This window comes from Esox lucius, chromosome 24, assembly GCF_011004845.1.
Source record: "Esox lucius isolate fEsoLuc1 chromosome 24, fEsoLuc1.pri, whole genome shotgun sequence".
Classification (NCBI taxonomy): domain Eukaryota; kingdom Metazoa; phylum Chordata; class Actinopteri; order Esociformes; family Esocidae; genus Esox; species Esox lucius.
Window position 1 is genome coordinate 23,659,212 of NC_047592.1, and position 25,334 is coordinate 23,684,545.

The window sequence follows — 25,334 nt, forward strand, 5'->3', positions numbered from 1 at the left end:
AGTCAAAGATGTTTTCTCATACATTAAAAGCAAAGCCAGTTCAGACATTAGAATGAGTGTGCATACTGTATGGCTTCTGGGGATGACATCACCTGGTGTAGCACCAATAAGTACATTCATCACTCAAAACCAGCCTATTTAAATTGACCATTTCCGCACAGACTCATGGTTGGCGCAAACATGCAAGGCCATGCTGGGCTTGACTACTAACATGCTCATTTCGAAATAAGCCCTTGAAGTGGCATGCTTGTTGACTTTTGCTATCTCACAAACTCCGATTTAAGATTTTGCTTTAGATAACGTGAACAGACCTTTTCGGTTCCATTTTCATTTGCTTTTCTTTTATTCATTCGGTTGTCTCACTTCAGCTTAGGTTTCAATTGTTTTTACAAAATAATAATATTACAACCCCATTTCCAAAAAAGTTGAAAATGTAAATATAAACATAATGCAAAGATGTGCAAATAATTTAAAACCCATTTCATTAAAAAAATAGTGCAAAAACAACAGGTCAAATGTTGAAATTGATAATTGTAATTGTTTCTTGGAAAATACATTCTCACTTTGAATTTGATGCCAGCAACACGTTTCAAAAAGCCTGGGACACCAAAAGACTGGAAAGCTGTACTGCTAAACAAGAAATTGAACCAGACAAGCCTAGTTCTGACAGCCCACCAATAGAAGGGATAAATGTTGTTGCCCAAACTGGATTCGATCCAGTCTACTATGTGACAGACTGTGTACACTATGTAAACGGGTGTGAGGGTGCATGTGATACGTGTGTAGAGATGTGGTGTCTGTTTACTTGCATTGTCAAACCAAATAGTCGGAACTCCCCGGTTTCCTACATTAGTTAACATCCAAACCAATAACTGGATCGCTACACTACATTCAACACCTTAAATTATAAAGAGATTACTGTAGATGGCAAGCTAATAGCTATACAGTAACTATAATGAAAACAATGACTTGAATCACTCCATGGCTGGTTCGTTTTTTTAGAAAAAGAATAGACAGTTGAACAGCCTACCACTACGTCAAGTGAACTACGCTATGTAAACTGAAAACAAGAGCAACATGAACTAATCCTAAAGCCTAATTTGATTGGTCCATGGCAAAGATCAAACCCTGGTTTTCTAATATGACAGTCCGTGTTACTAACCACAACACTGTTGGGGACAGATAACTAATAGTTATGTTCAGAAAATGATTTGACAGTAGATTATGTAGGTTATGTTTTAAAGGCACTAATCTTTCTGGTCTGATCTTCTGCAGTCAAGACATTTTGGACTTCTCATACCTCTACGTTGTGAATTTGATCCTAGTCTAAAAGAATGACGCCAACCATATTCCAGTATAAATGATAAAATCAAATGATACTTGTGTTTAGAAATGCTTGGGCGTTTTCTTGTGAATGCTTGTCCGAGTTTATATTTTTGTCTGTGTGTGATACTGATTTTACTGCATGTGGGGAACCAGAAGTTCTCACAAAGGCAGTAAAATATTACATCCTTCTAGAAAAAAGGGTATTTCCCATTTATGGGTCAGATTTATATGTACTAAACATTTCTCAATGCCAGATGTAAAATACGTGTGATAGCTTTGTCTTTCATCTCTTTCCATGACTAGGCACATGACATACCAGCAGATGCTTTCTATATGATATTGGAAAAATGCCTTAAACTATGGTAGTGCAAAACTTTAACCTTCAACCATTTTAGACCTAAGTAGCCATAGGCTTGGAAAGCCTGAGTAAATAGTTGTAGGAGGAGTGCTGATGTTAAATAAAAGTTGTTGTCTTTCATTCACAATGTGTTTTGGCATAATGCATTTCCCAGAGTTCCCCTGGTCTGTCGCCCATAGTAACATAGCAGTGAGTGACTATACCACCATTCCAAAGTGAGTTCCCATTCCCATGCTCATCTCATCCCCCTGAAAGTAAAAATGGAGTGGGCAGTAAAACCAGATTTCCTCTGACAACCTAATAAGGAATTGCCCAAAAGAAGGGGTCTGGGGCTGTGTGGTTTCTTCAATTTCTATTAGATAGAGATGACAATTTTAGCTACTGTACATTAAATAAATAGGAATGACAATAACATGGGTGTGTGCTCCCGTGTGAAAGAGAGATAAAGACCAAAATAAGTTATTACTATAAGGAGGTCTTGTGTGTTCCAATGATTTGTGTGTTCCAATTATTCCTCCTCAGTGGGATACAAAAGCATTCTCCCCCTCTGACAATCTAGCATTTTATTGTGTTACAATATGAAATGCTATATTAATTTAATTAGGTGTTTTTGCCACTACTCAACAACAAATTCCATAATCTCAAAGTGAAATATAAAATCTGCACATTGTTCAAATGTATTTACTACTATGAGACAGAAAATAGTTGATTAACTGAGTAGGCAATCAAGAGTCCTATGGCAAATGACCTTTATGGGAGAGTGGCAAAAAGAAACTTGAATCAAACCTTGCCTAGATTGACCAAGATTGAGCAATTTTGCAAAGAAGGAAGGGCAAAAATGTAAGTCGAGACTTATTCAAATAGACTTATTCTTGTAATTGCTGCTAAAAGTGCCTCTACCAGATACTGAATAAAGGGTGTGAATACTTATTTATTAAATCAAGAATTTTCTGTTTTGCATTTGTATTTTATTTAGAATAATTTGTAGATTAAATTGTTCACTTACACATTATGTGCTTTGTTTGTGGTGATCGATGACAAATGAGCTCATAAACACACACAAACACACAGCAATACAAGTGTAGGTAAAAAAACTAATTTAAAGAAAATAATTGAATTGCCTAAGACAATGTAACTGCTTATGATACTCAAAGGTGCCCCAATGTATTACCATGTTGTCTTTTTTGCCTCATAATTCTGTTGATCCCCCAGAAACCCTGTTTTCCTGTTTGCTGTGGAAAAAAATAAGATGTTTGTGGAGAAAGAAAGAGGAAGAATTCTGTGAGGTCATCCAGCAATCTGGGTTTAATCAAACAAAAAATTGTGTTTTGGCCTCAGGGTTTCAAATGTTGTAGTGGGTCAATTGAATCTTAAACATACAATGCTGTTGTACAGTTGTGATTGTAGCATTTGGGTTAGGTTATTTTATGTTACGTGGACAGGGAAAATAGGGCATATAGTTTTACCCACAAGGGTAAAAAATACTGTGTGTCTGTGAAGAAAAGAACTGCATTACTTTTCGATTTGTCACTGTCCCTTTTTGCTTGTAACGTTGGAACACTCCTCATTTGGAACACATTTACCTGCCTCACTTTCCCTGTTATGGCTTACTCTTAGTATGGAAAGTGTGAGTGCTTTGTGAGCCCAGTGCCATGGAATGCTGGCAACTACAAAACCAAATTTGGAATTTTGATGTGTCAGAACTGTGTGTGTGTGTGTGTTTGATTTTGTTTGAGTGTATGTTTCATCAGTCTGTGAGGGAAGAGACAGGCCAATTCACCGAAAAGTGTGGATGGATGAGCTGACACAGTGGAAGTGATTAGGTATTACTGGAACCATCTAAGCAGAACATTTTAATGAGCTTTTTTTCTTACTCGATTTATTTTTTACTCTCTCTCCGTCTCGCTCTCTGTAAAATTATATTTTATTCACTGGTGACATTGGTTTAGTAATTATGAAATGCTATTTTTGTCAGATTTTGCCAGACAGAACCTACTCACCTAAGTAAATAGCAAGACTGGACCTTCTCTGAGTGAAAAAAGAAACAGAATCAAATGTGTGTTGAGGGGCTGCGTGAGGCTAATAGAGAATGAGAGCAAGGAGAAGGTCTGGGTATAAAAGAGTGAGTGTGTGCAGTGTGCGTGTGCGTGTGCGTGTGCGTGTGTGTATGTGTGAAAGAGTGTGCATGCATGCGCGCGTGTCTTTTATTCTCGCTAGGGAGCAGCATCCCGGTCTGAAGGATGATGATCTCATAGTCAATAATAACTTCCTTTCAATGTGTGTTTACCGAGTGTTGCTACTGAGGGTGTGGCCTAGATGGGGAGCAGGAGGGGCCTTAGGGCAGTCATTCCGCTATATTAGCTGCAGAAAGCTCACCCCCATTCACAGGTTGTTTCACTTTTAACCCTGGCGAAAGGCTGAACTACAACTACAACCTACAACTATTACACTCAAGTAACCACGCAGCTACTTTCTCAGGATCAAGCTAATCTTCATCTGAATCTCTCAACACTTCACAACTTTAAGGTATGAGGATGTTTGTTGTTATTCATTATACAAAAATTGTTAGTGTCCCTGGAAGTATTTTTCCCCCAGGCAAACTTCATCGCGTTTTTTCATATGATGCTATTAGGTAACAAATCACTACATGGAAGCACATATTGAACGTCTGCATGTGTCCCGACCGTAACTCCGAGGTTGTTCCCCAATCTGTACAACAAGTTGGATACAGACATGGTCAATGTGTGATATGAGTACATTTTAACCCCGAACCTAAATGTCTCAAACGTATTGGTTGCTGACTAGTCACTAGGACAACAAAGATAAATGACTTCTGAAATTAGAGCAGAAGTGAGTAAAGTTGGATGGCTATACGTGTTTTTAACTGGGGGAGGCTGAATGCACAGCATCAGTCTGATTCTATGGCCTGCAAGGACACTGAGAAGACCTCTCTTTTTTACTATTATTCAACTGTTATTTACCTAAGTCTGGGGGTTGCTGTTGTTTATTTTCTGCCTCTTAAACAAAGCATGACTAAGTCTGGCATTCAGGGTTCTTGTCTTGTTTTGTCTCATTCCAACAGCTGTATCCACAGGAAGAGCTAATACCAAGGCCAGTGTGTCAAGATATGACACTGTCTGGGATGTATTTATAAAGGCACACCACACAGCCAAGTGCTTTGTAATTTATGTTTTTTATTGGATGATTTGCTCTATAGTCCCTCACGGTTTTAGTCTGTTTCCTGTTTGGTGCCCTGTTATTTAATCAGAAACAGAGACTTTTCTGATTTACTGCTCTTTGTCCAGAACTGTTTTTACAAACAATTGTTCTCTGGTGGAATGTTGTGGAATCTATCATTCCTTTTTATTATTTTGTAAAATGTTCTTAGTTGTGATTGCTATTAGAGCAAGAATTGTGTGAAGTTAGATTTATCCAACATCTATAGTTGTATGGTACTGTACCTTTTGGGGAATAATGTATTCTACAGCAGTCCTTAATCCCACCATCATTTGATCTAAAATCGATATCCTTTCCTGATTTCCCTGTACACAGCCTTGTCAATCATACGTCAGTCATTTCAATCAGTTATATAAGCCCTATTTATATTAGTTATCACAATTGCTTATAAAGAGGCCCTGCCTGTAACCCAAGAGGGCCAGCAATAATGTGTAAAGGCTAGGAAATAACCTAGCAGTAACAAAGGCAGTAACCTATGACCTTGATAGGAAGCAGGCTCTTTCCATTCCCCTAATCGATCCCTTCTTACCTTGGGTTCATTATCGTTGTTCTTGAATACATTTCCCTCCGTCCTTAACAGGATTTACTTGTACAGTGTGACATGGTATTGTTGAATACTTCACTGAATTCCCTCCAACATCTACATTATTTCCTAAGCGTGTCTCTCAACAACTTCCCTCACCCTTTCCTCCTCCCTCTCTACCCAGAATGCTGTCTCTGTTCGTGTGCTTCTTTCTCTACGCCTCTGGAGCTGCCCTCTCTAAACTCCAGGAGAAACAGACAGACTTTGGAATGCAGGTCTTCTCCCAGATGGCCCTGACCACCCGAGACTCTAACCTAGCCCTTTCCCCCTTCGGAGTGGCCTCCGTTCTGGGCATGGCTCAGTTGGGTGCCGCAGGCGAAACCCTGAAAACACTGAATTCCAAAATGGGCTTCACTCTAGAAGGTAAGGGTGGACTGTAGTTCAAGTCACGTTTAAAAGCTTTATCTACATGTGGTTGCATGAGTTTCGCAACGTAAACACGGCTACAAGGCATCGGTTTACAACCGATGACTCCTTGCCAACATGGCAATAACAAAAACGGAAGTGCTGTAGTCTAGCTGGTGACCCACGCCGGAACACAATGCTCTAGTCATTTCCCGAATCCTCTTCATTCTTCCTCTATATCATCTTGATCTTCAGCCTCCGTTGTGCTTTTGAATTCACACTTTAAATCCACAAACCCGACGGTTAACCACTTCCTTTTCCTCCAGAGCACGGGATGGCCCGTCAGCAGCGCCTGCTCCAGCGGGACATTGCTAGCACGGAGGGAGTGGAGCTGGCCAGCGGGGTGATGGTGGAGAGGAAGATGGTCCTGGAGAAAGGTTTCAGGAAAGGTCTGCGGAAAGCATTCCAGGCCTTCCCTCACCAGCTGGACTTTTCCAAGCCCTACCAGGCCTTGGACATCATCAATGCCTGGGTCTCCGACCACACCGCAGGTGAGAGGCAAGGAGGCAGGCAAACCAAATATATGTCCTTCTCTGGGATGTTGGGAGATTGGGTCCCCTGTCTGCAGGATAAATGTTAATTATTCAATGGAGGGACAAAGTGGAAAAAGGTTACGCATCATAAACGGGATGATTCGAACACTGAAGGCTGATAGACAAAGAATCTGCGTGAGACCATACCTCACTGCTGCTATTTTAAAATATTATGTTATACTGCTGTTATTGCTTTGATATCTGGTTTTTAATAGTTAAAAGGCATTCCCGGGTATTGTGGTATATGGACATATGTCCACAGCCAATGGCTGTATCTGTGCACGTGAAAACAGCCCTTGGACATAGTATTTTGGCCATATAACACACAACAACATGAGTTACTATAGAGCCACCATTGTCCCAACAAACTTTCAATCCCTCCTCTTTTCTCTCACTCCTTCAGGTAACATCCCTTCATTCCTGTCATCGGATGCACTGACTGACGAAACACGCATGGTCCTGCTGAGTGCTCTGCACTTCCAGGGGTTATGGAAGGTGCCCTTTGACCCCAAGATGACACAGGAGAGGCTGTTCCAGTGTGCCAACGGCAGCTCAGTGACCGTTCCAATGATGAGGCAGACAAACCGCTTCAAATATGGTGGGCACCTCCTCAGGCCTTTTTTGATGTGGAGTTAAACAGTCCGCCATCTCTGTTATTAATATCTGATCACTGCATACTTCTTCTCTATAAAGATGTTAAGTTAACTTTAGAAGCTCTCACTTGGTGCCAAATCCAAACATCAGATCCGTGCATGAGCAAATGTTTTCACATCCTGAAACCAATTCAACTTGACCCCCTTCCGCTCCACAGGTGAGTTCGTGACCCCTGACGGTGTGGACTACGACGTTATCAGCGTTCCTTACGAGGGCGATGCCCTGAGCATGCTGCTAGTCGTCCCGTTTGAGCGCGACACGCCGGTGAGCGCGCTCGTCGGCGAGCTGACCAGCCGGCGCCTGCAGCAGTGGAGGGAGGAGATGAGGAGTGTCAAGCGTCAACTGGCCCTGCCCAGGTTCACCCTCGACTCCGAGGTGGATCTCAAAACCCCCCTGACCAGTATGGGATTGGGGAACATGTTCAACCTGGCTAAGGCAGACTTTACCCGTATCACCAGTGAGTACCTTCCACTACTAAGGCTTGTTTGAGTTCAATTTTAAGAAAGCTGTTCCCATAGCCACACTGGTATTCCACAGAACAAAGTAATTCATTTGACATACATTCTAACTGGTATATAATTTGGGAGGTGACAGATTTCCTTTCTTGATTTATACCATGACTAGTGTGTGTATTTAGCAAATCTACATTGTTGTTTTTTTAAATCATTTTTAAAATATCATTAAATATCCCTATATTTCTTTCCTTTCTTTTCATCCAGCTGAGGAAAGGCTCAGTGTGTCCAAGGTTCTGCAGAAGGTCAAGATAGAGTTGAATGAAGAGGGGACCAAAGGATCATCAGTCACAAGTACATAACATGACAATTAAGATACTATTAATCAATCAATAACATTTCATAAAGTCCTTTATACATTAGCAGTTGTTAAAAAGTGTTTATACTGATACCAAGCCAAAAAACACGTAAGAACCATAACATGAAGCACAGTAGCTTGAAAGAATGCTCTAGAAAGATAACAGAATTGTGTTTTGACTGTTGTTTCTATCTTCGCCCATTGCAGGTGCTATCATGTTCTCTCGTATGGCTGTAGAAGAAATCACCCTGGACAGGCCATTTCTTTTCCTCATCCAACACAACTCCACAGGTGAGGTCCCCTTATTCTGCCAGCATAACCATCTACATGTTAAAAACAAGATATTAGCATAAACAATTTATTGTCTTACCTCACCACAAATCTAAGTAGCTGTGCTATTATTATACAAGTACATTATACATGTATTATTATACATGTATACACTTTATAAATCAAAGGATAGCAGGTATTTTTGTCCCTGTATATGAAGTTATATTTTTTATGGAGATCACTTCCTCCCTCAGACATTTTGACATATTTCCTACTTTGGTCATCCTCTAATATGAATGGTATCTGTTTCTCCCTCCCAGGTGCTGTTCTGTTCATGGGTCAAGTCAACCAACCCAATCAAAGCTAATCAAATGTAAGGAAACCCTGAAAAACCAACTGATACACAATGACCATGAAACACTCCTATCATTCCACTGGCAGGGGTAACTGTCAATCTACATGCTACTGAGATCACCCCTGAATAATGAAATAATTTATATGACCTGAACAATAACTACTCCTAAAAATCATACATAACCACATATTACCAAAAAGATGAGAATGCCTTCATTTTTATGAGATGTGAAAGTTGATATCTGTTAATTGCTCTGGTGGGATGTATTTTGTATTATATTTATTTAATGTGAGCAATGGTATGACTGAATGACTGAAATGTTCAAGGGAGAGATTTTGAATTAGATCTGAACGGATTTATGTATTTTTATTATGCTGTTCAATTTTGTTTACACTCTGTAATGGTCTGTTTGCTCAAACAGTTGTATTTTTGTAGCATTTCAAATATATATTTATTAAAATTATAGCTTTTTTAAAAAAAAATATTAAAAGGGTCAGTCATGTTTCAAGTGTTTGTTGATCTATCTGTAACATGCAATGTAACAAGCAATAATTTATTTTAAGAAGTTGGAGGTCAAAATATTGATTTCTAATTCAAATGAATTTACTTCAAAAAGAAATCATCCCCACAGTCTGAGACAAGCTTTCCTTACTTTACTTACTTTTGTAGCGATACCCGTGTACACCTTTCATGTAATATTGGCCACAATACAGCGTACAAAAACCTGGCAAGCTAAATTGACATAATCGATTGGGGGAAAAATGAATCTTGGCACTGAATGCACACATGTTGGCCATCACCTAAGAATTCAGTTTCCATGGGAACCACATTACCGACCGTCTTGTTTGTCATGGCAACAACATCCAACATGCTGACTGTACTGGCGCGAGACACCACATAGAATCCTCGCACACACCGAATCCAATTTATAACGTTTAGTTTAGTCATACACGCAAATTAAATAAGTTAATGTTCACTTTTAGTTATTAAACCTTTTGAAGTAGACCTACAGTTGATTAAACGAGTGGCCTCGGTGGGTTTGCCTACAAAACTGGCTTCACCTCTTGCCACAAAATGCGCAATGCGCATGTTCACTGAGGAGGGGAACAGCTGACGTCTGTCACCGGATTCAGTCCTTGTTCCTACCAACTAGGCTGAATGGGTTGGTTGCCCGCTCGAGCCGTAGTATTCTGAAACCGACATGGAATGTTGACATTTGCTGGTTTTAAAACCAAAAGGAAAATTAATTAATTAATCAACGAAGACCATTTGCACTGGGAACCCGATAAAAATGGTATGTAATCTCGTCATAAAAATAGTTCAATAGCTAAAGCTATCCGGCTACCTCTTTAGCTACAGTAAGGTGTATGGTTTCAGGAAGCAGAGTACCTCCTCACCTGTATGTTAGCCATAAAGTGGCTAATGCTAACGTACAGGTAGCATACCAATGTGGACAGGCCGCATGTTCGAATTGTATTTATAATTTCTAACTTCGCTAGTAACATATGGCGTTATCAGTTATGTTGCTAACGCTAGCAAGTTATCTTCGAATCTAACCTCACTTAACATCATACGTTCTTAGTATATATATATTTTTCTTAGCCATCCAAATAGTGATTAGACAAATGGCTAACTTGCGAGCTAGGTTTCTAACGTTAGGGAGTTTTTTTGTCAGGTTGACGGTGAAACCTACTCTTGAGATCTTGCCTGGACATGCTCCTGTTTGTACACCATTGGTTTTAACAGCTGTAATTGCAACCTGATCTGCTTGACTGCCCTAGAAACTGCTTGTTACTGATGATCAATATGTATAGATAAAATGGTTTTCAACTATTGCCAAGTGATTCCACTTTCACTGTTGCTGACATGGTGATCACAGTAAGTCAATTAGCCTGCCTCTTGCATATTGCTGTTGTCTGGTTTTGTATCTATACAGTGGACCGGATGGGAAACTGTTGACTATTTGACAATCTTCACCTTTTGTCAACTTAATATTGGAAATACTCCCTTCACCAGTTCATTCCTAAACAGGGAAATACTCTCCTCATCACCTTACATGAATCCCTTCCGTCTTTCCTTCTCTCTGTCAGATGAATACTAGAGAAAAGGCACTGAGTGGGGTCATCTGTAAGTAAAGTGGAGCTAGCATAGTTGTTATTTATTGGTGTGAGTAGAGTTTGTATGACATGTCTAGTTCTGAATCTGCTATTTAACCAGTGGTTCCTGAAAAAGCATTTAGCTCAGCTTTGCATATTAATGTATCATGGTAACCAGCTAACTAACTAGCAGGAGGGACTGTTTGGACCATAATGCCAATTCCCTATTTGGTGTGAAAATGCATGACAAGGAGTTGGAATGATGTTGCAAACAGACTCTCCCTCAGGCTGTGACTGTGTAGCTTTCAGTCTAACGTTGTGTTTGCTATATCCTAAGCCTGACTTAACATTTCACTACAGTTTGCTATCATTAGTGTTTCATAAGACCTAGTATACTAATATTTGTGATCTGCTAGCGTTGCTGTTTGAATTGTGACCTGTTTAAGTTGTACTAATGTTTGTGTTGGATTTACTTTGGAGTATACTGTGCACAGAAGAGGGTTGGCTCAGTTGAGTACTGTTGGCTTGGTCTCAGATCCTCCTCTGCTGTCTTGCCAACTTGTATATGACCTTTTTCTGTTTGGTGTGATAATCACCATGGCAGTTGAAAAGACTGCACAAACAGATCTGAGCCCAGGCGAGAGTACTGCAATTCCTTTGATAATTGGATTGGCAAGATGGCACAAACTGAACTGAAGCCAGGCTAGAATACGGTTGGTCCTTTGATGATTGGGTTGGCAATATGGCACAAACAGTACTGAACCCAGGCTGGAATAGTGCAGGTCCTTTGGTGGCTTTAACTGAGTCGGACTGCTCACATCGTTGTATCTGACACAGATGAGCCTAAGAATAATCTCCCAAAAGGAATCCAGTCTATTCTTAAGCACATCATGGCCTTCTCTGCTTTACCCTCCCTGATCACATGCCTCTGTGTGAAGTGTTTCACAGCTTCTCACGTGTTCACTTTCTTTTTTTGTCTTTAACACTGACACTTTTCCCCTCCCTCTCACACGCACCGACAGTCATTTCAGAAGGTGTCTTTTACGGACTGTTTAGGCTACGTTACAAAGGCAATGTTAATGACGATAGCTATTGATAAGTGCAGATGCCAACAGGCTTGGCTACCTTATTACATTTGTGTGTAGATGTGCTGCATTAGTGGGCAAAAGAGTCCTTCAGGAGTGCCATAGCACCACGCAGTGTGCGTTCATTTCAAAGCAGAGATTGTGGTCCAGGGAGAGCATGAACGCAGCAGTGTCCAATAACTAGGACAACTCCGTCGGGAGATGCTGAGCAGAGTTTCTCCCCCCAGTCAATATTAATTGGGTTGAAATGCAGTCATAGACCCATGTGCAGTACATGGCTCTCAAAAGTATTCCTTCCCTTGGACCTTTCCACATTTTGTGGTACAACATGAAATAGCAATGGACATAATTAGATTTTGCCACAGATCCACAAAAGAAGTCCCTAATGTCAAAGTAAAAAATAGAATTTAGAAACAGCTCTGAAGTAATTAGATATCGAACAGAAAATAATTGATTGCATAAGTATTTACTGCCTTTTGTCAATATTTGGTGTAGCCACCTATGGCAGCAATTACAGCCGTATGTCTGTTTGGAAAGGTGTCTACCAAAGCAACCCCAGCATTGTCTTGGCCGTGTACTTGGGGTCAAACAACCTTTTTCATGATGTACTTTACATTTCTCTTCATAATGTAGTTTTTTTTTAGGAATTGTACTAACCAAATGTGGGACCTCCGAGAGACGGGTTTATTTAACCCGAAACCATGAGCGATGCCTTAATTGCACACAGGTAGACTCCATTCAACTAATTATGTGACTTAAATGACTTGTGAATGAACGACATTTGGTTGCACCACAGTTTATTCAGGTGTGTCGTAGCAAAGGGCGTGAATACTTATGCTGTCAATTGTTCTGGTTTTATATTTGTAATTCATTGTGAACTATTTGCAAATTGTGTTATTTTTCTTTTTTTTACTTTGACATAACAGACTTTATTGATCAGTGGAAAAGAAACTCCAAACAAGATTGTGACACTACAATGCGGAGATGTCCAAGGGGTTGAATACTTTTCAGAGTATCGCCCTCTCTCTCCCTCCCTCCAACCCTCATCCATCTCTCACTCCTCATACAAAGTTCATCTTTTTCGTCTGTGTACATATTGTTCTGTCTCAGTCCTTGTCATCCTACTGATAATCCCCCTTTCTAGAGTTTGACCCCAATCCCAGTCCAGGTTTGCTGAGATTTGTGACAGTGTGTGTTTGCAGCTTAGCTACGGCCTTTTTGTTTTATGTTTAACTGTGTGCTTTTCCCATTGTCAGGTCTCACTGATTTCTATCTCTGGGTGGCTTTTATTATGTGTGCTCAGTTTTCCACCCACATCGCCCCCCTCCCTCCCCGTCTCTAGAGTTGTTTCATGGTAGGCACTACAACTGGGTGTTTTGAGCCTTCAGACGTTTCACTCTTATGTCAACTCGTTTTCATCAGTCATGGGAATAAAATTGGCTCCCTATTTAACAAAAACTTGGAGGACTAGCTATGAAGGGAAAATAGAGTAGCCGGGTTTTTGTGGCAGCATAGCCAACTAAGGCCGACGACTGCGTTACTGTCAAGTCGATACGTCTCAAATATATTCTGTGTATGTATTCAATTCATTCCCATCGCTGCTGTTCTGGCAGGGAATGTAGGAAGTTCATCCCTCCCTCCCAGTCCGTTTTAATCTGGTTGTTGTAGTACGCTGTAGTTCATCCTGTCCTTATCTAATACTCCGGCTGGCCCTACTCGGTCTTCCACCCGTGTAGATGCATTTCAAGGAGAATTCAGTGACTTTTCAATGTGATGTTAGATGGGTCCTCGCCCTGTAAATAGTCTATGGGCCACAAGAAACGAATGCACTGTTCAGTTTTCTTTACAAGCCATCAGAAATGTCAGCTGCCTATAAACACTAAAAAGAAGTTGATGTAAGTAATCAAGTGTGGGATTGTTTTTTTTAATGGCCAATATCACCTTTAAGTAACATCAGATGAAATATGATTTGGTGATAATTGTTCTTTTAATATGACTCAAGTTTCCTGACTGCAGTTTCTCTTGGCCCATAGACAGGTTGAGAAACCATCTGATACCAATCGGAACAAATATGGAACTTCTCCTTTAATGCCTTTTGTATGACTGCGTGTCTGTAGTATTAGGCTTAACTCTCCCCTCCTGGTCCCCCCCCCCCCGACCAGATGCGTTTCATGCTGCTGTTCAGTCGGCAGGGGAAGCTGCGTCTCCAGAAGTGGTACACTGCCACGGCCGAGCGGGACAAGAAGAAGATGGTCCGGGAGCTCATGCAGGTGGTGCTGGCTCGCAAGCCCAAGATGTGCAGCTTCCTGGAGTGGCGGGACCTCAAGATTGTCTACAAGAGGTACCGGATAAAGCTCACAAATGCGTTACAGTGTGTAGGTCTATAGACGGCTGTATACTGTTTTTAACATGACATTCACAGACTGCATTTCCTTGAGTTGTGTAACACACAGCATAGACTGACATCATAAACTGCGGCTTAACCAGCTTGCCTTTCGACAATAAATCAAAAACTTTCCTGTGTTCATTGAAATGCCTGTAAACTCGACATCAAATTTTAGTAATGTAATGTTTATATTTCACAATGTTAAAGTATCATATTAATCACCCACCAAGATGTGAATCGCAATAACAGCCAAGGATTGAAAATGCTCGTTCTTTTTTAGCTTTATTGCCTCCTCAGACATTTTTGCCAAAGTCACGCATGTGCACTTTATCCTCATTAACATTTATGGCACTTCAATGTCACAATATCTCACATGGCTTCTTCTAAAAAATAACTTGTCATCACAGACGTTACCAACAGTAGACACAACGTTAACTAGCCTTTTTCACACATCAAAGCTGTAAGAGAGAACACATTTTCATCACACAAGTGTCGTGTTAAACCTATTTTTGTCGGACTGTGTAAGCCAAGAAGAGCGAATGTGTCTTAGTGACTGACTGACTGTGACTGACTGACTGTATGACTGACTGACTGACTACCCCTTGTTAAATAGTGTAGTGGTTCGAGATGTGGACTCCCACGCAGGGGGGCGGTGTTTGAGCCTCAAAGCAAATTATGCATTAGGATTTGTTCAGGATAGACAAAAACTTTGCTGGCTACAACCTTCAGAAGCTACTTTATAGTACGGCCAAAAAAATAATAATACAGATATATTACGACTTTCTGGTGGAGCATCCGTGTATGCTTTTTGGGGTAATATACAGTACATCACAACACCAGTTGAGGGCATTCATCCCTTCTAATCGGCCGGCCGAACTAGACTTGCCTGATTCCTTTTATTGTTTCATTGGCTACTGGCAAAACTTTAACTGACTAAATATATCCAACGTTTTTTTGAGTGGTGTTTTTTTAATCCTTTGTGGCAATTAGAAGCTACACCGCAGTAAAGCCTTTTGCTGGCCTGTGCTGATGGATCTATTTGGTACATTGAAAGTTTCTCATTCAGCAAGTGGCTCTCTTCTGTCCAAGTCTGCTTGAGGAAATTGAGCCTGGTACGGGGATGAGATTAGAGGTCTTCTATTTACATTGTTGTATTATTGATTTCACTTGGTCGTTTTTGTGGGATTGTTGCAATTAAAAAGTTGTGCTCACTTAGGCTCCTTGGCTACCGGCCAAAGTGTTGCCCCGCTAATAGCTAACTTTTAGCTATTAGCTAATATGCTTGCCATGGCTCTCTACAAACTCCTGGATTTTTTTGTAGTAATAAGGGCATAAAATAAATGTCACTTTAATGTGTTGCTTGATGCACAGGGAGAAAACATTTTAATTGGGTGTAGTATCCAATTAGTAAACCATCTTAATTAGTGAGCAAAACAGATATATTTAGAGGTACCCTATATGTTTTGATGCTTGGATCATCTTTTCTCAAAATAGCAAAGCATGTTTATAATAAATGCGTATCTATTTCTTTGTCCTGTTGACTGGCATTGACAACAGACCACTCCAGGCTGTTATTGATAGAAGTTTGTCAATGGTTTACTGAATAAAAATCTCTTGCAGACAGCTTTAAACATTTTCTCTTTTGGTATTTTACTTTACAAATCACTTGGAGCTGTAACACAGTGTACTTTACTCTCTCCTTAGTATTTCTGTTTAATTATGCCATAGTCAGGACATTTACAAGCGTTTTAGGTCAACACCAGTTTGTACCTTTCTAACTTCTGTAAATTACCAGGGGCATGGCTTTGGTACTCAGGGGCAGGTCGGTCAGAGCCACGGTCAAGTGACATTGGTGCCTGCCCATGTATTTGATTACGGAAATCTGAGCCTTTAGAGTAATACACTGAGGTTTATATCTGATGCCAACTCTGTAATAGTTCTCAAAGGAGGTTTGTGCAGTACCTGTTTTTGGCCAGGTCAGGGAGCCATTGCACTAATGGACATCTCCAATGCTCTCAAGGTTGTGTCTTTCTCACAGACACACACAGTATGGTCTAGGGATCTACAGACCGTTTGACATGAGGGGGGGGTCTGTTGGCTATAGGTGGTTTCAGACAGGAAGGGGTGGACGGGGCGGCGCATTTATTTTCAATGGAGTTTGGCGGTGAGGGGTATTGTACCTAGGCGGAGTTGTCCGTGCTGGCCGTGTCCCCCACACCAAGCAGGGATATCGAAAAATGTCCTGGTGGAGAAGCTAATCCCGGTGTTGTTAGCTAGCTTTTATCAGTGGGGGACAACATGGACAATGTGCTCCACATGGGCTTGCACTTCATCCTACAACACCTTGATAATGCACAACTCAATTTAATAGCTTAACAGCTTAGTATTTAAATATGTTGTTGTTGTCATCCAACAAAGGTGAGGGTTACTACTACAATCGTTTCTTAAGATGAAACTGAAAAAATAAAAAGGTATTAGAAAGTGAACATCCAGCCCTCTATGCTAACAATTGCACTTAACTACTATTGAAGTATTGAAAGGAGTTGGGAGACTTTCCCGTTGCCCTAACTCTAACCTGCTGTTCCTGAGTGAGTGAGCAACATTTCACGACCGAGTCAAAAACTTCAAGTGATTTATGGTGTTAGACATGTTGGTTGCAGTTTGTCCATTGCGACAACCGTAAGCAGTTTTACTTTAGTTTTAGTTTATCCTGAACTAATCCTATTTTGTTTTGTCCCAGTCCAGATTTGATACCTGGTCTCCTGTGTGGCAGACGCGTCTCCAACCATTACTCTATATAACAATGGGTAGTCAGTCACTCAGAGACATTGGATCTTCATCGTTGCTAATTTTCCACGGTCTGGGAAAAAGAGATTCTCTTCCACTAGTTAGTGGATGTCCAGGGAGAGTGACTGACTGGAGTTATAGGCATTACCCAGAACTTCGCCCGTAAAAGAAATGCCTGGGTTCATTCATACCTCTGCATGATCCTGGTGCTAAAGGCAGTGTATGTTTGTGTGTTTTTCAGGTATGCCAGTTTGTATTTCTGCTGTGCGGTGGAGGAGCAGGATAATGAACTAATCACTCTGGAGGTCATCCACCGCTTCGTAGAGCTTCTGGATAAATACTTTGGCAGCGTGAGTCTTCTCCCCCTCCTAAAGGGACTACTGTAGCCAAATATTTCCCTCTGCACCCTCCGTCTCTCCGTCTCCCTTGGACCCCTCCGTCTCTCCGTCTCCCTCGGACCCCTCGGACCCCTCCGTCTCTCCGTCTCCCTCGGCCCCCTCCGCCTCCCTCGGCCCCCTCCGCCTCCCTCGGCCCCCTCCGCCTCCCTCGGCCCCCTCCGCCTCCCTCGGCCCCCTCCGCCTCCCTCGGCCCCCTCCGCCTCCCTCTGCCCGCTCCACCTCCCTCTGCCCGGTCCGTAATTCTGTTTTTCCATCTACTACTTTCTGACCTACGCACTTTCAATGGCTTTATTGCTCCACGCGCCCATGTCTTCTGTACCGCACAGTGGATCGGTTTTCCCGTCCATCAGTGACTCACATCCTCTGCTTGTTATTGTCCCTCACCGTCCCTCTTCATCTGTTTAACAGTTGCTCTCTTGCTTTCCCTTTGGCTTTACCACTTGTTCAGTCATCTCAAATATTTGCACCCTTGATAAAGATGAGCGAAGAGGGCTGAATAAAAATAAGACAAGTATTGAGCATAAGTGTATGTACAAACAATATAAGAGAAACTATAATATGTAATACTAATACATTTGCTAAGGGACAATGTTTTATTTATTAAAATATGTTGTTGAATATGTTCATAAATAAAATCTAACATTTGAATCTGGATTTATATCCTACCTGTAAGTACATATTAGTCTTAAGTAGCTCTGTTGTGTCAAATCTATTTCTCACATATCACCTTGGGAATGGGCAAATTACTTACAAATGAACAGACCAATATTCTTTGATAAGTCTAACAATGGGTGGAAAGAATACTTTAATATTCCACTATTCAGGGAACAATTAAGAATGTGAACTAGTTGCATGCTCAACATTCCTGGTAGCAGCCATGAGTGTATCCTGTCTCCACGCTCAGTGTGGAAGCTGTCCATGGATAGTCCAAGGCCCACATTTGGGCATTTACAGAGCTTTATTGCATTTTGGGGTCTCCAAATCTCCCTTTTGATTCCACCTTCATTCCAATTGCCTATATGGAAATGTTGCTAGAAAAAGCCTTTGTTGAGAATAGCCAAACAAATGTAAGTGCCTCTGATTTGCTAAAAAGCTTTCACATTTGTATTTGAACCTGGTGCTACGGTCAGATTAAACCAATATAAAGCTGTTTTGGTATGCTGAAAATAATACTAATACCTATTGTGTGTAGTCGGTTGATCTTATATGAACTCAACCAAGTTCCAGGGTATTGTTCCTTGGTACCTGGTGGAACCTAAGCACACACATCTACAAATAAATGGTTAATTGACTACAAAAGTTTTTGTGATGTAAAAGAATGAGACAAAGAAATCAATGTCAGAACTTTTTCCACTTTTAATGTGACCTATAATGTGAACAATTCAATTGAAAAAAACCTGATATCTTCGAGGTGGAAAAATAAAAAATGAAAACCTTACAATAACCTGGTTAAATAAATGTGCACACCCGCTTATAACTGGGGATGTGGCTGTGTCCAGAATTAACCAATGAAGATGAAAAGGAAGTTCACCTTTGAGCACAACAACGACCCAAATCACACATCCAAACCCACAAAAGCATGGCTTCACCAGAAGATGATTAATGTTTTGGAATGGCCCAGCCGGAGACAAGACCTGAATCCAATTGAATATCTGTGGGATGATCTGAAGAAAGCTGTGCACAGGAGACTCCTACCCAAAAATAAAATCATAAGGTGCTTCAACAAAGTATTAGTTTAAGGGTGTGCACACTTATGCAACCAGGTTATTGTGAGTTTTTAATTTTTCCCCCTCAAAGATTTGTTTGCTTTTCAGTTGAATTGTTGATGGTATAGGTGACATTAAAGGTGGAAAAAGTTCTGACATGATTTATCTTTGTCTCATTCTTTTACATCACAAGAACCTGTGTAGACTTTTTCTATCCACTGTATAATATTTGGCTAAGTGCAGTTCTCCTTGTAAGGGGAGGGTGCACAAATGACAATCTAAAATCCATGGTGCCACTCAGTAAATGTACTTGCCAAATAAACCTAATTCTAATGCGTTTGTGTGGCAGGTTTGTGAGCTGGATATAATTTTTAACTTTGAGAAGGCCTACTTCATCCTGGATGAGTTTCTGATGGGAGGGGAAATCCAGGACACGTCGAAGAAGAGTGTTCTGAAGGCCATCGAACAGGCAGACTTATTACAGGAGGTATGCACACACACACACACACACGCAATCTACTGGAAGTATGATTCATAGATTTTTGGGTCGTCAATGAGGCAATTCATTTTGCAACATGTTGGTCCAGTGTATAGTTGATTGTTCAGCGCAGAGGGAATTATAAATCTTTTTTTCTATATACAAATAAGAAATTATATGAAGCTATTCAATGTTACGTTTGGCAAACTTAGTCGGCTAATTGTCTAAACGTCAATGAGCCTGCTCAGGAAGCTAGTGTGTTTTTTTTTTTTGCAATTTCAGTAAATGCCTCATTTAAAGTGACAGGCTTAAATAATCTCATGATTAGCATTATACACCTAAATAATGGCTTAGATCTATGCTAGAATGTAGGTTTATTAACTACAGGTGCATCTGCCTATTATTAAACATCATATAGGCTATATGGCATAGCCTACAGATATAGATTACATTTCATTACAATGTACTCCAGAACACCTGGGGACATAGTTCTATGTAATAACTTTCTGGAGTTTCTAAACCAGATGAGTTCTCAAAAATCATAAACCCCTCAATAAAAATAAAATGTACAGCGCTATTCATTACATAAAATATTTTTGTAGAGCTATAATGAAGACAATAACTTTTTTTACAAAGCCCTTTTTACATCCGCTGTTATCAGAATGTGCTTCTCCCAATACATAGCCTAAAATCCAAAAAGGTCAAGCAACAACAAGAAATTGTTGCACAGTTGCTTTTTGTGTACATTTCGTGCTTATCCAGTACTTGTGAAGAAATAATGCTACCACAATTAGTGTTTAACCATTATTTTTCTCAAATAACAAATGTCTCAGGCAGTTGATAGAGGCTCTAAATATAGTCTAAGCTACCTATCAATGTCTGTAGAGAGAAAAGTAACATGGAGGTGAGTCCAATCATACCATGTTGCTGTCCAGGATTTAGATATTTACATGATATGCATTAAACCTTGCACACTGCCAAGGGCCCCGTACAGCAGCAATCCCCATCTAGTATATGGTGATATTCTCTCTTGGAGGATCCTTTAGTTCTGCGTCGATGCTTTGGGTTAACCACAAGTTATTTTAAGATCCCTTTTAAACATCCAATTGGCCTTTGGGGTTGATTTGACCCTTTTGAACAATCTTCAAATGGTTCATCGAAATACAATTAGAAGACATCTTCCTGAAATTCCTTTCAACATTTTCTGTTAAATGAGCAATATGTATGGTTTTTACTGTTGGGCTAGCATAAACACAAGTAAAATGGCTGTAATGTTTAAATCTGGATTTAATGTTTTAAGTCAATGTTTCAAATAATATTTAATTACAAAATTGATGAGAGTGCCTGTGATATTCCGCGTTTAATCATTCTTGCCAGTCCGTCTATTCATTTTTATTGTGATCTGCTTAGACCAGGGTTTTTTCTGGATCAAAAAGGGGCTTAGGTGGTGGGTGTGGTCAGGGCTGTGTCACGTGCCGTGGCAATGCGCACAGCGATGGGCGACATTGGCCCCCTTGTAAATATTCCTATCTGAATATTTTAATACAATTTCTTGAAATTCTACACATTTTACAAGGATGTTTATCATTAATTCCTGAAATTCAAAACAATGTCCCATGAAGCTGAGAGCAATGGCCCTGCAAACACTGCATACACATTCAGCCTTTTAGATGTATGTAATCCATTGCATTTATTTTACAACGGCATCCAGCTATGGCAAAATCTTTCCCGCCACATCAAGACAAAAAAAAGAACTATTTTCTTACAGAACACAGTGAGAAAATGAGAACACAATACAACATAAATTGTGCAGGCCAAAATAACATGGTAGTTATTCTGCATGATTTCCACAATACCTGATGCGCACAACAAGACAGAAGAGGTCTTACAATTTGTTTTTATGTAAATGTGAAGTCAACACATCAAATATCGTTAGCTCATTAGTCTTATACAAAATGCACCAACAAGCACTTATGCCCACAGGTTAGTACCGCTAATAATTTAAGGTAGCTTTCCTAACTGTTGGCCTAAAGAAGGAGGTAAAGGGGTTACTCATAGGAAAACTTGTATTGTAATGTAAAAATATTGAATACATACCTTATAAAGCCACTGTCTATTAAAGGCTTTATAACTACCTACACTCAATTTCAGAATGGATACATGCTCATGGGTCAGGTTTCTATGCCTATAATTCCTAAAACAAAACCTTGCTCATTGCTGTTGGTTTAGTCGCTGTCTCAGTACTCTCTGGGCCACTTTGTTTTCCAACTTCGCTCCTTAGTATCATATTCCTTCAAAAATGCCTGTGTATTTTCTAACTAAAGTAATGGGTGGATTTCACCTATTACCTTTCGAATTTAGACATCTGCAGTACAATCCTTCCCATCCTAAACCACCCTGGACTAGCTAATACTATACTGGTCCCTTTAAAAACACTTTTCCAACTTTCAATGATAAAGATCCTCAAAGAACCTTAGATTTTTAGTGTAGGCCTGTGCAAAGGATCGTACCTTGGTCACCAATGTTGCAATTGTCAGTTTTAATGAATCAAGTGGGTACAGTCTTCAGCTGTATTTTCTTTCAACTTCATGTCCTATAGGCTTTAGTAGCATTCACATTTTATTTGGAATAAACTGATTGCTTATGCTTGGAGTAAACTGAAGGTTCCTGTCCTGGAATAACATGCTAGTGATGAAACTCGGCTTTTGGTAGTGCTACTGATAAACTCCACTCTAATTAAACTAGCAAGCTCACTGCGTTTATTCCAAGATTTGCAATAATTAACATTTCCTTTAAAAAGCAGTGTGTTCAAAAGAAATAAATGCACACAATATAAAATCCTACTACCTCAACAGAGGTTAATATCTTGAAAAAGTAAGCATGTCGGATCATTTGGCCCAGAGCCTAATACCAACCATCACATTTAGTAATTGCAAATAATTTTTAAGCCTAAATGCATTTAAATTTTTCAAGAAAAACATTTTTAAAACACTGCAGTTCTTAGTCTTTCCAACTCCATGATAAATATGTTCCCTACAAATGCTTGTCAACCTCTGTCTCTTATTCAGACTTGAGGTTAGATGTCCTAGTTTGTGGGAGTGGTCCATATTTGATTAAGTCTGGGTTGAGTGTTCTTTACCTAAACTCAGTATGAATTATTTAATTAGATTTATCTGACGCTGATGGTCACTGTGTTTCTGAGCCATCCTTTATTTCCTCCTTTTCAGGAGGACGAGTCTCCCAGAAGTGTTCTCGAGGAGATGGGTCTGGCATAATGACGGCACGGGACTCTGATCGCTGCACTTTTTACCCAACAGCTAACAGAGATGGAGAGAGGATTTTGGGTTCCAGGTGCAACCGGGAGGAGTTCGATATGTCTGTTGCGAGGGGTTTTAGGTGTGGGGGAGGACTGCGTCTCTATTGGCTCCCTATTCAATATGAAGTACTCTGGGGCTAGAAAGTGCCCTTTATATTAAAAAGAAAATACAAACAAAAGGTGAAATAGGGTGCCCGTTGACATTCCCACTTTGAGTAGTACTGCTGAGTTTTGACGTCTGACATTGTTGTATATTATCTATGATGTGGATCCTCGCCCTATGTAAATCAACTGTGTGTAATCAATGCCACTTTTGGCCAGAAGATTTAGCTACTGTCGTTATGTGACCGAGAATTTGGGTTCAAATTCTATCATGGAAACCATTCACTTCTAGAGTTTGCTTTACCCTGCAAGGAGACAATTCTGTTGGCACCCTCCTTCTAGGAAGTTCTGCTTTTAGTGTTTAGTCTGATAGAAATGGTATTTGAACCCAGCTCTGATTGGACCTTTCCTTGAAGAGGGGAGATGGGTCCAAAAACATTTGAACCATTATTATTTTTTTTTTATTAGCGTCACAAATTTTGAGACGCATGTAGAGTTGCTTTTAAATGAATGGCTTTTAAAAGGTTTTCCATATGGGCTATATGCTATGAGATTAATAATTGAATCCGTTTGCTGTTTTTATTGTTTTTAAGGGACCACATTGATTGTCTGCCTTGGTGAGTTCAGTTGAACCTGTAGTAGAATCAGTTCTATGGATAGAAAGAGTTAACAACATATTGTGTACAGTGCCCATTGTTTATCTGAAGATGGTTTCTTCTCAAAATTCCAGTTCCATATCATTTAAAATTATATTTCTGCATTCTATTCTGGAACACACACAAACACTCTTGTTCTCCTTCTCACTCTTTTGCTCTCTCTCTATGCTAACATGAATGTCTATGTTTAAAGGGCTTAATCTGATAGTATGCAATGTGATAATGATTGAAATTAGTCCAAACTAACCATGGGCAAGAAAAAGGCAGCAGACAGAGAATGGAAGGTAGAGTTTAGGGTAGTTTTTGAGCTGCAATGCAAAACAAAAGGTAAAACAAACAATTTAATATACATGTGAATTTTTTAGTTCAAATAATGGACCTACCATTCTTATAACAACTCACTTTAAATTCAGTACTGTACAACATGGCTGACATACTCCTATGAAATACATACTTTCCAAAGAATACAATTTTTTGTTTGTTTGCAACAAAAGGGAAGGAACCAATAGGAATGAACTACTGCTAATTGACTGCAGAAATGTTTTCTTCTCATCTGTCTTTAGCCTTTGCTTTTAATAACCTAGTTTCTCATGGTTCGCGCTAGCATAGTACTTGCTATTGTGCGTTCCCAATGAATTGCTTCCCTCCAAGTATCAATACATAGGCTACGTTCCGATATCCACACTAGCATATCATTTAGGTGTTGTTCCAAAGAAACCCATTTCTTATTTAGTACCTATAGACCCTGATTGTCAGTAATGCACTAAATAGGAAATTGGGTCATTGGGGCATTGTCTTTGAATGCATGGCCTATATATCCCTTCAATCAAAGTCACATAGCTGTATGGTCAGAGGGGCAAGAGTTAGTGCTTCAGTTTTGCTAGTGTGAATTATTGGATCTCAACCAAAACAAAGAATCAGAAGATATTTTGGATAACTTTTTCAGGGACTGTGTGTCTGTGTGTGTGTGGGGGGTGGTTATTCATTTAGGATCTAGCATGAGGGGTGGGTGGCATGGAATAAATAACTGCTGAACTTCGTTCCAGTTATGGCATCCATATTGCATTTCTAGTACACTGACTTTGAAGGGGATCTGATCCAAAGCGGTGCGCTCTAATAGGGAAAGTGTCATTTTGGATGCAGACAGGTTATCAAACGGATTTGTGTGAATGTAACTTTATAATGAAAATAAAATGCAATTTTAAAGTACTTTTGCATTGTTGTGATTTTGGCTTTTTTCACTCTACGAGTACAATGACAGTCGCTTGCTATGAACGTCTTTTTGTCAGCTAAAATGTGCCCGTTTTTACATTTTATTTATTCTAGCTAGTTTTGTGTTCAGGATCCACTGTGATTTCAGAGAATAGTTGTGACAGTATAGCTTATATTGTTTTTTGTAGTGTGCCATCTATTGTGTATTGCCACCCTTTTGTTTCATATGTATCTGCAATTGTTTTGTGTTTGTTTTACTTTTAATGCTCCTCCATGAACTGCCACCTTAACGTGGTGGAGGGGTTTGAGTACCCGAGTGACCCTAGGAGCTATGTTGTCTGGGGCTATATGCCCCTGGTAGGGTCTCCCAAGGCAAACAGGTCCTAGGCGACGGGTCAGACTAAGAGCGGTTCAAAACACCCCTTAATGATGAAAAATTATTTGAGTTCCGTGACGTCGCCCGGTATGGCGCAGCCGGGGCCCCACCCTGGAGCCAGGCCCGGGGTTGGGGCTCGCACGCGAGCGCCTGGTGGCCGGGCCTTTCCCCATGGGGCCCGGCCGGGCATAGCCCGAAGGAGCGA

The 25,334-nt window shown here is 40.3% G+C and overlaps 2 protein-coding genes across 3 annotated transcripts; both read left to right on the plus strand.

Annotated features, from left to right (window-relative positions):
• Nucleotides 1–4,067: 4,067 nt before the first annotated feature.
• On the plus strand, nucleotides 4,068–9,006 carry serpine1 (serpin peptidase inhibitor, clade E (nexin, plasminogen activator inhibitor type 1), member 1). Its single transcript, XM_010905651.5, has 8 exons — nucleotides 4,068–4,210; nucleotides 5,629–5,867; nucleotides 6,176–6,400; nucleotides 6,846–7,040; nucleotides 7,254–7,553; nucleotides 7,816–7,902; nucleotides 8,114–8,197; nucleotides 8,497–9,006. The coding sequence occupies exons 2-8, from the start codon at nucleotides 5,630–5,632 to the stop codon at nucleotides 8,541–8,543; spliced, it is 1,176 nt and encodes a 391-aa protein (XP_010903953.2). The 5' UTR covers nucleotides 4,068–4,210; nucleotide 5,629; the 3' UTR covers nucleotides 8,544–9,006.
• A 623-nt stretch (nucleotides 9,007–9,629) lies between these two features.
• Nucleotides 9,630–24,751, plus strand: ap1s1 (adaptor related protein complex 1 subunit sigma 1). 2 transcript variants are annotated; one of them, XM_010905653.4, is made up of 6 exons: nucleotides 9,630–9,825; nucleotides 10,622–10,658; nucleotides 13,875–14,053; nucleotides 17,127–17,235; nucleotides 19,339–19,476; nucleotides 22,695–24,751. In XM_010905653.4, exons 3-6 carry the CDS (start codon nucleotides 13,875–13,877, stop codon nucleotides 22,740–22,742), a joined length of 474 nt encoding a protein of 157 aa, XP_010903955.1. In that variant the 5' UTR covers nucleotides 9,630–9,825; nucleotides 10,622–10,658; the 3' UTR covers nucleotides 22,743–24,751. The 2 variants fall into 2 exon arrangements, with proteins under 2 accessions (XP_010903955.1, XP_010903954.1); XM_010905652.4 differs by lacking the exon at nucleotides 10,622–10,658 and having other exon boundaries at nucleotides 9,632–9,825.
• The last annotated feature ends 583 nt before the right edge of the window (nucleotides 24,752–25,334 follow it).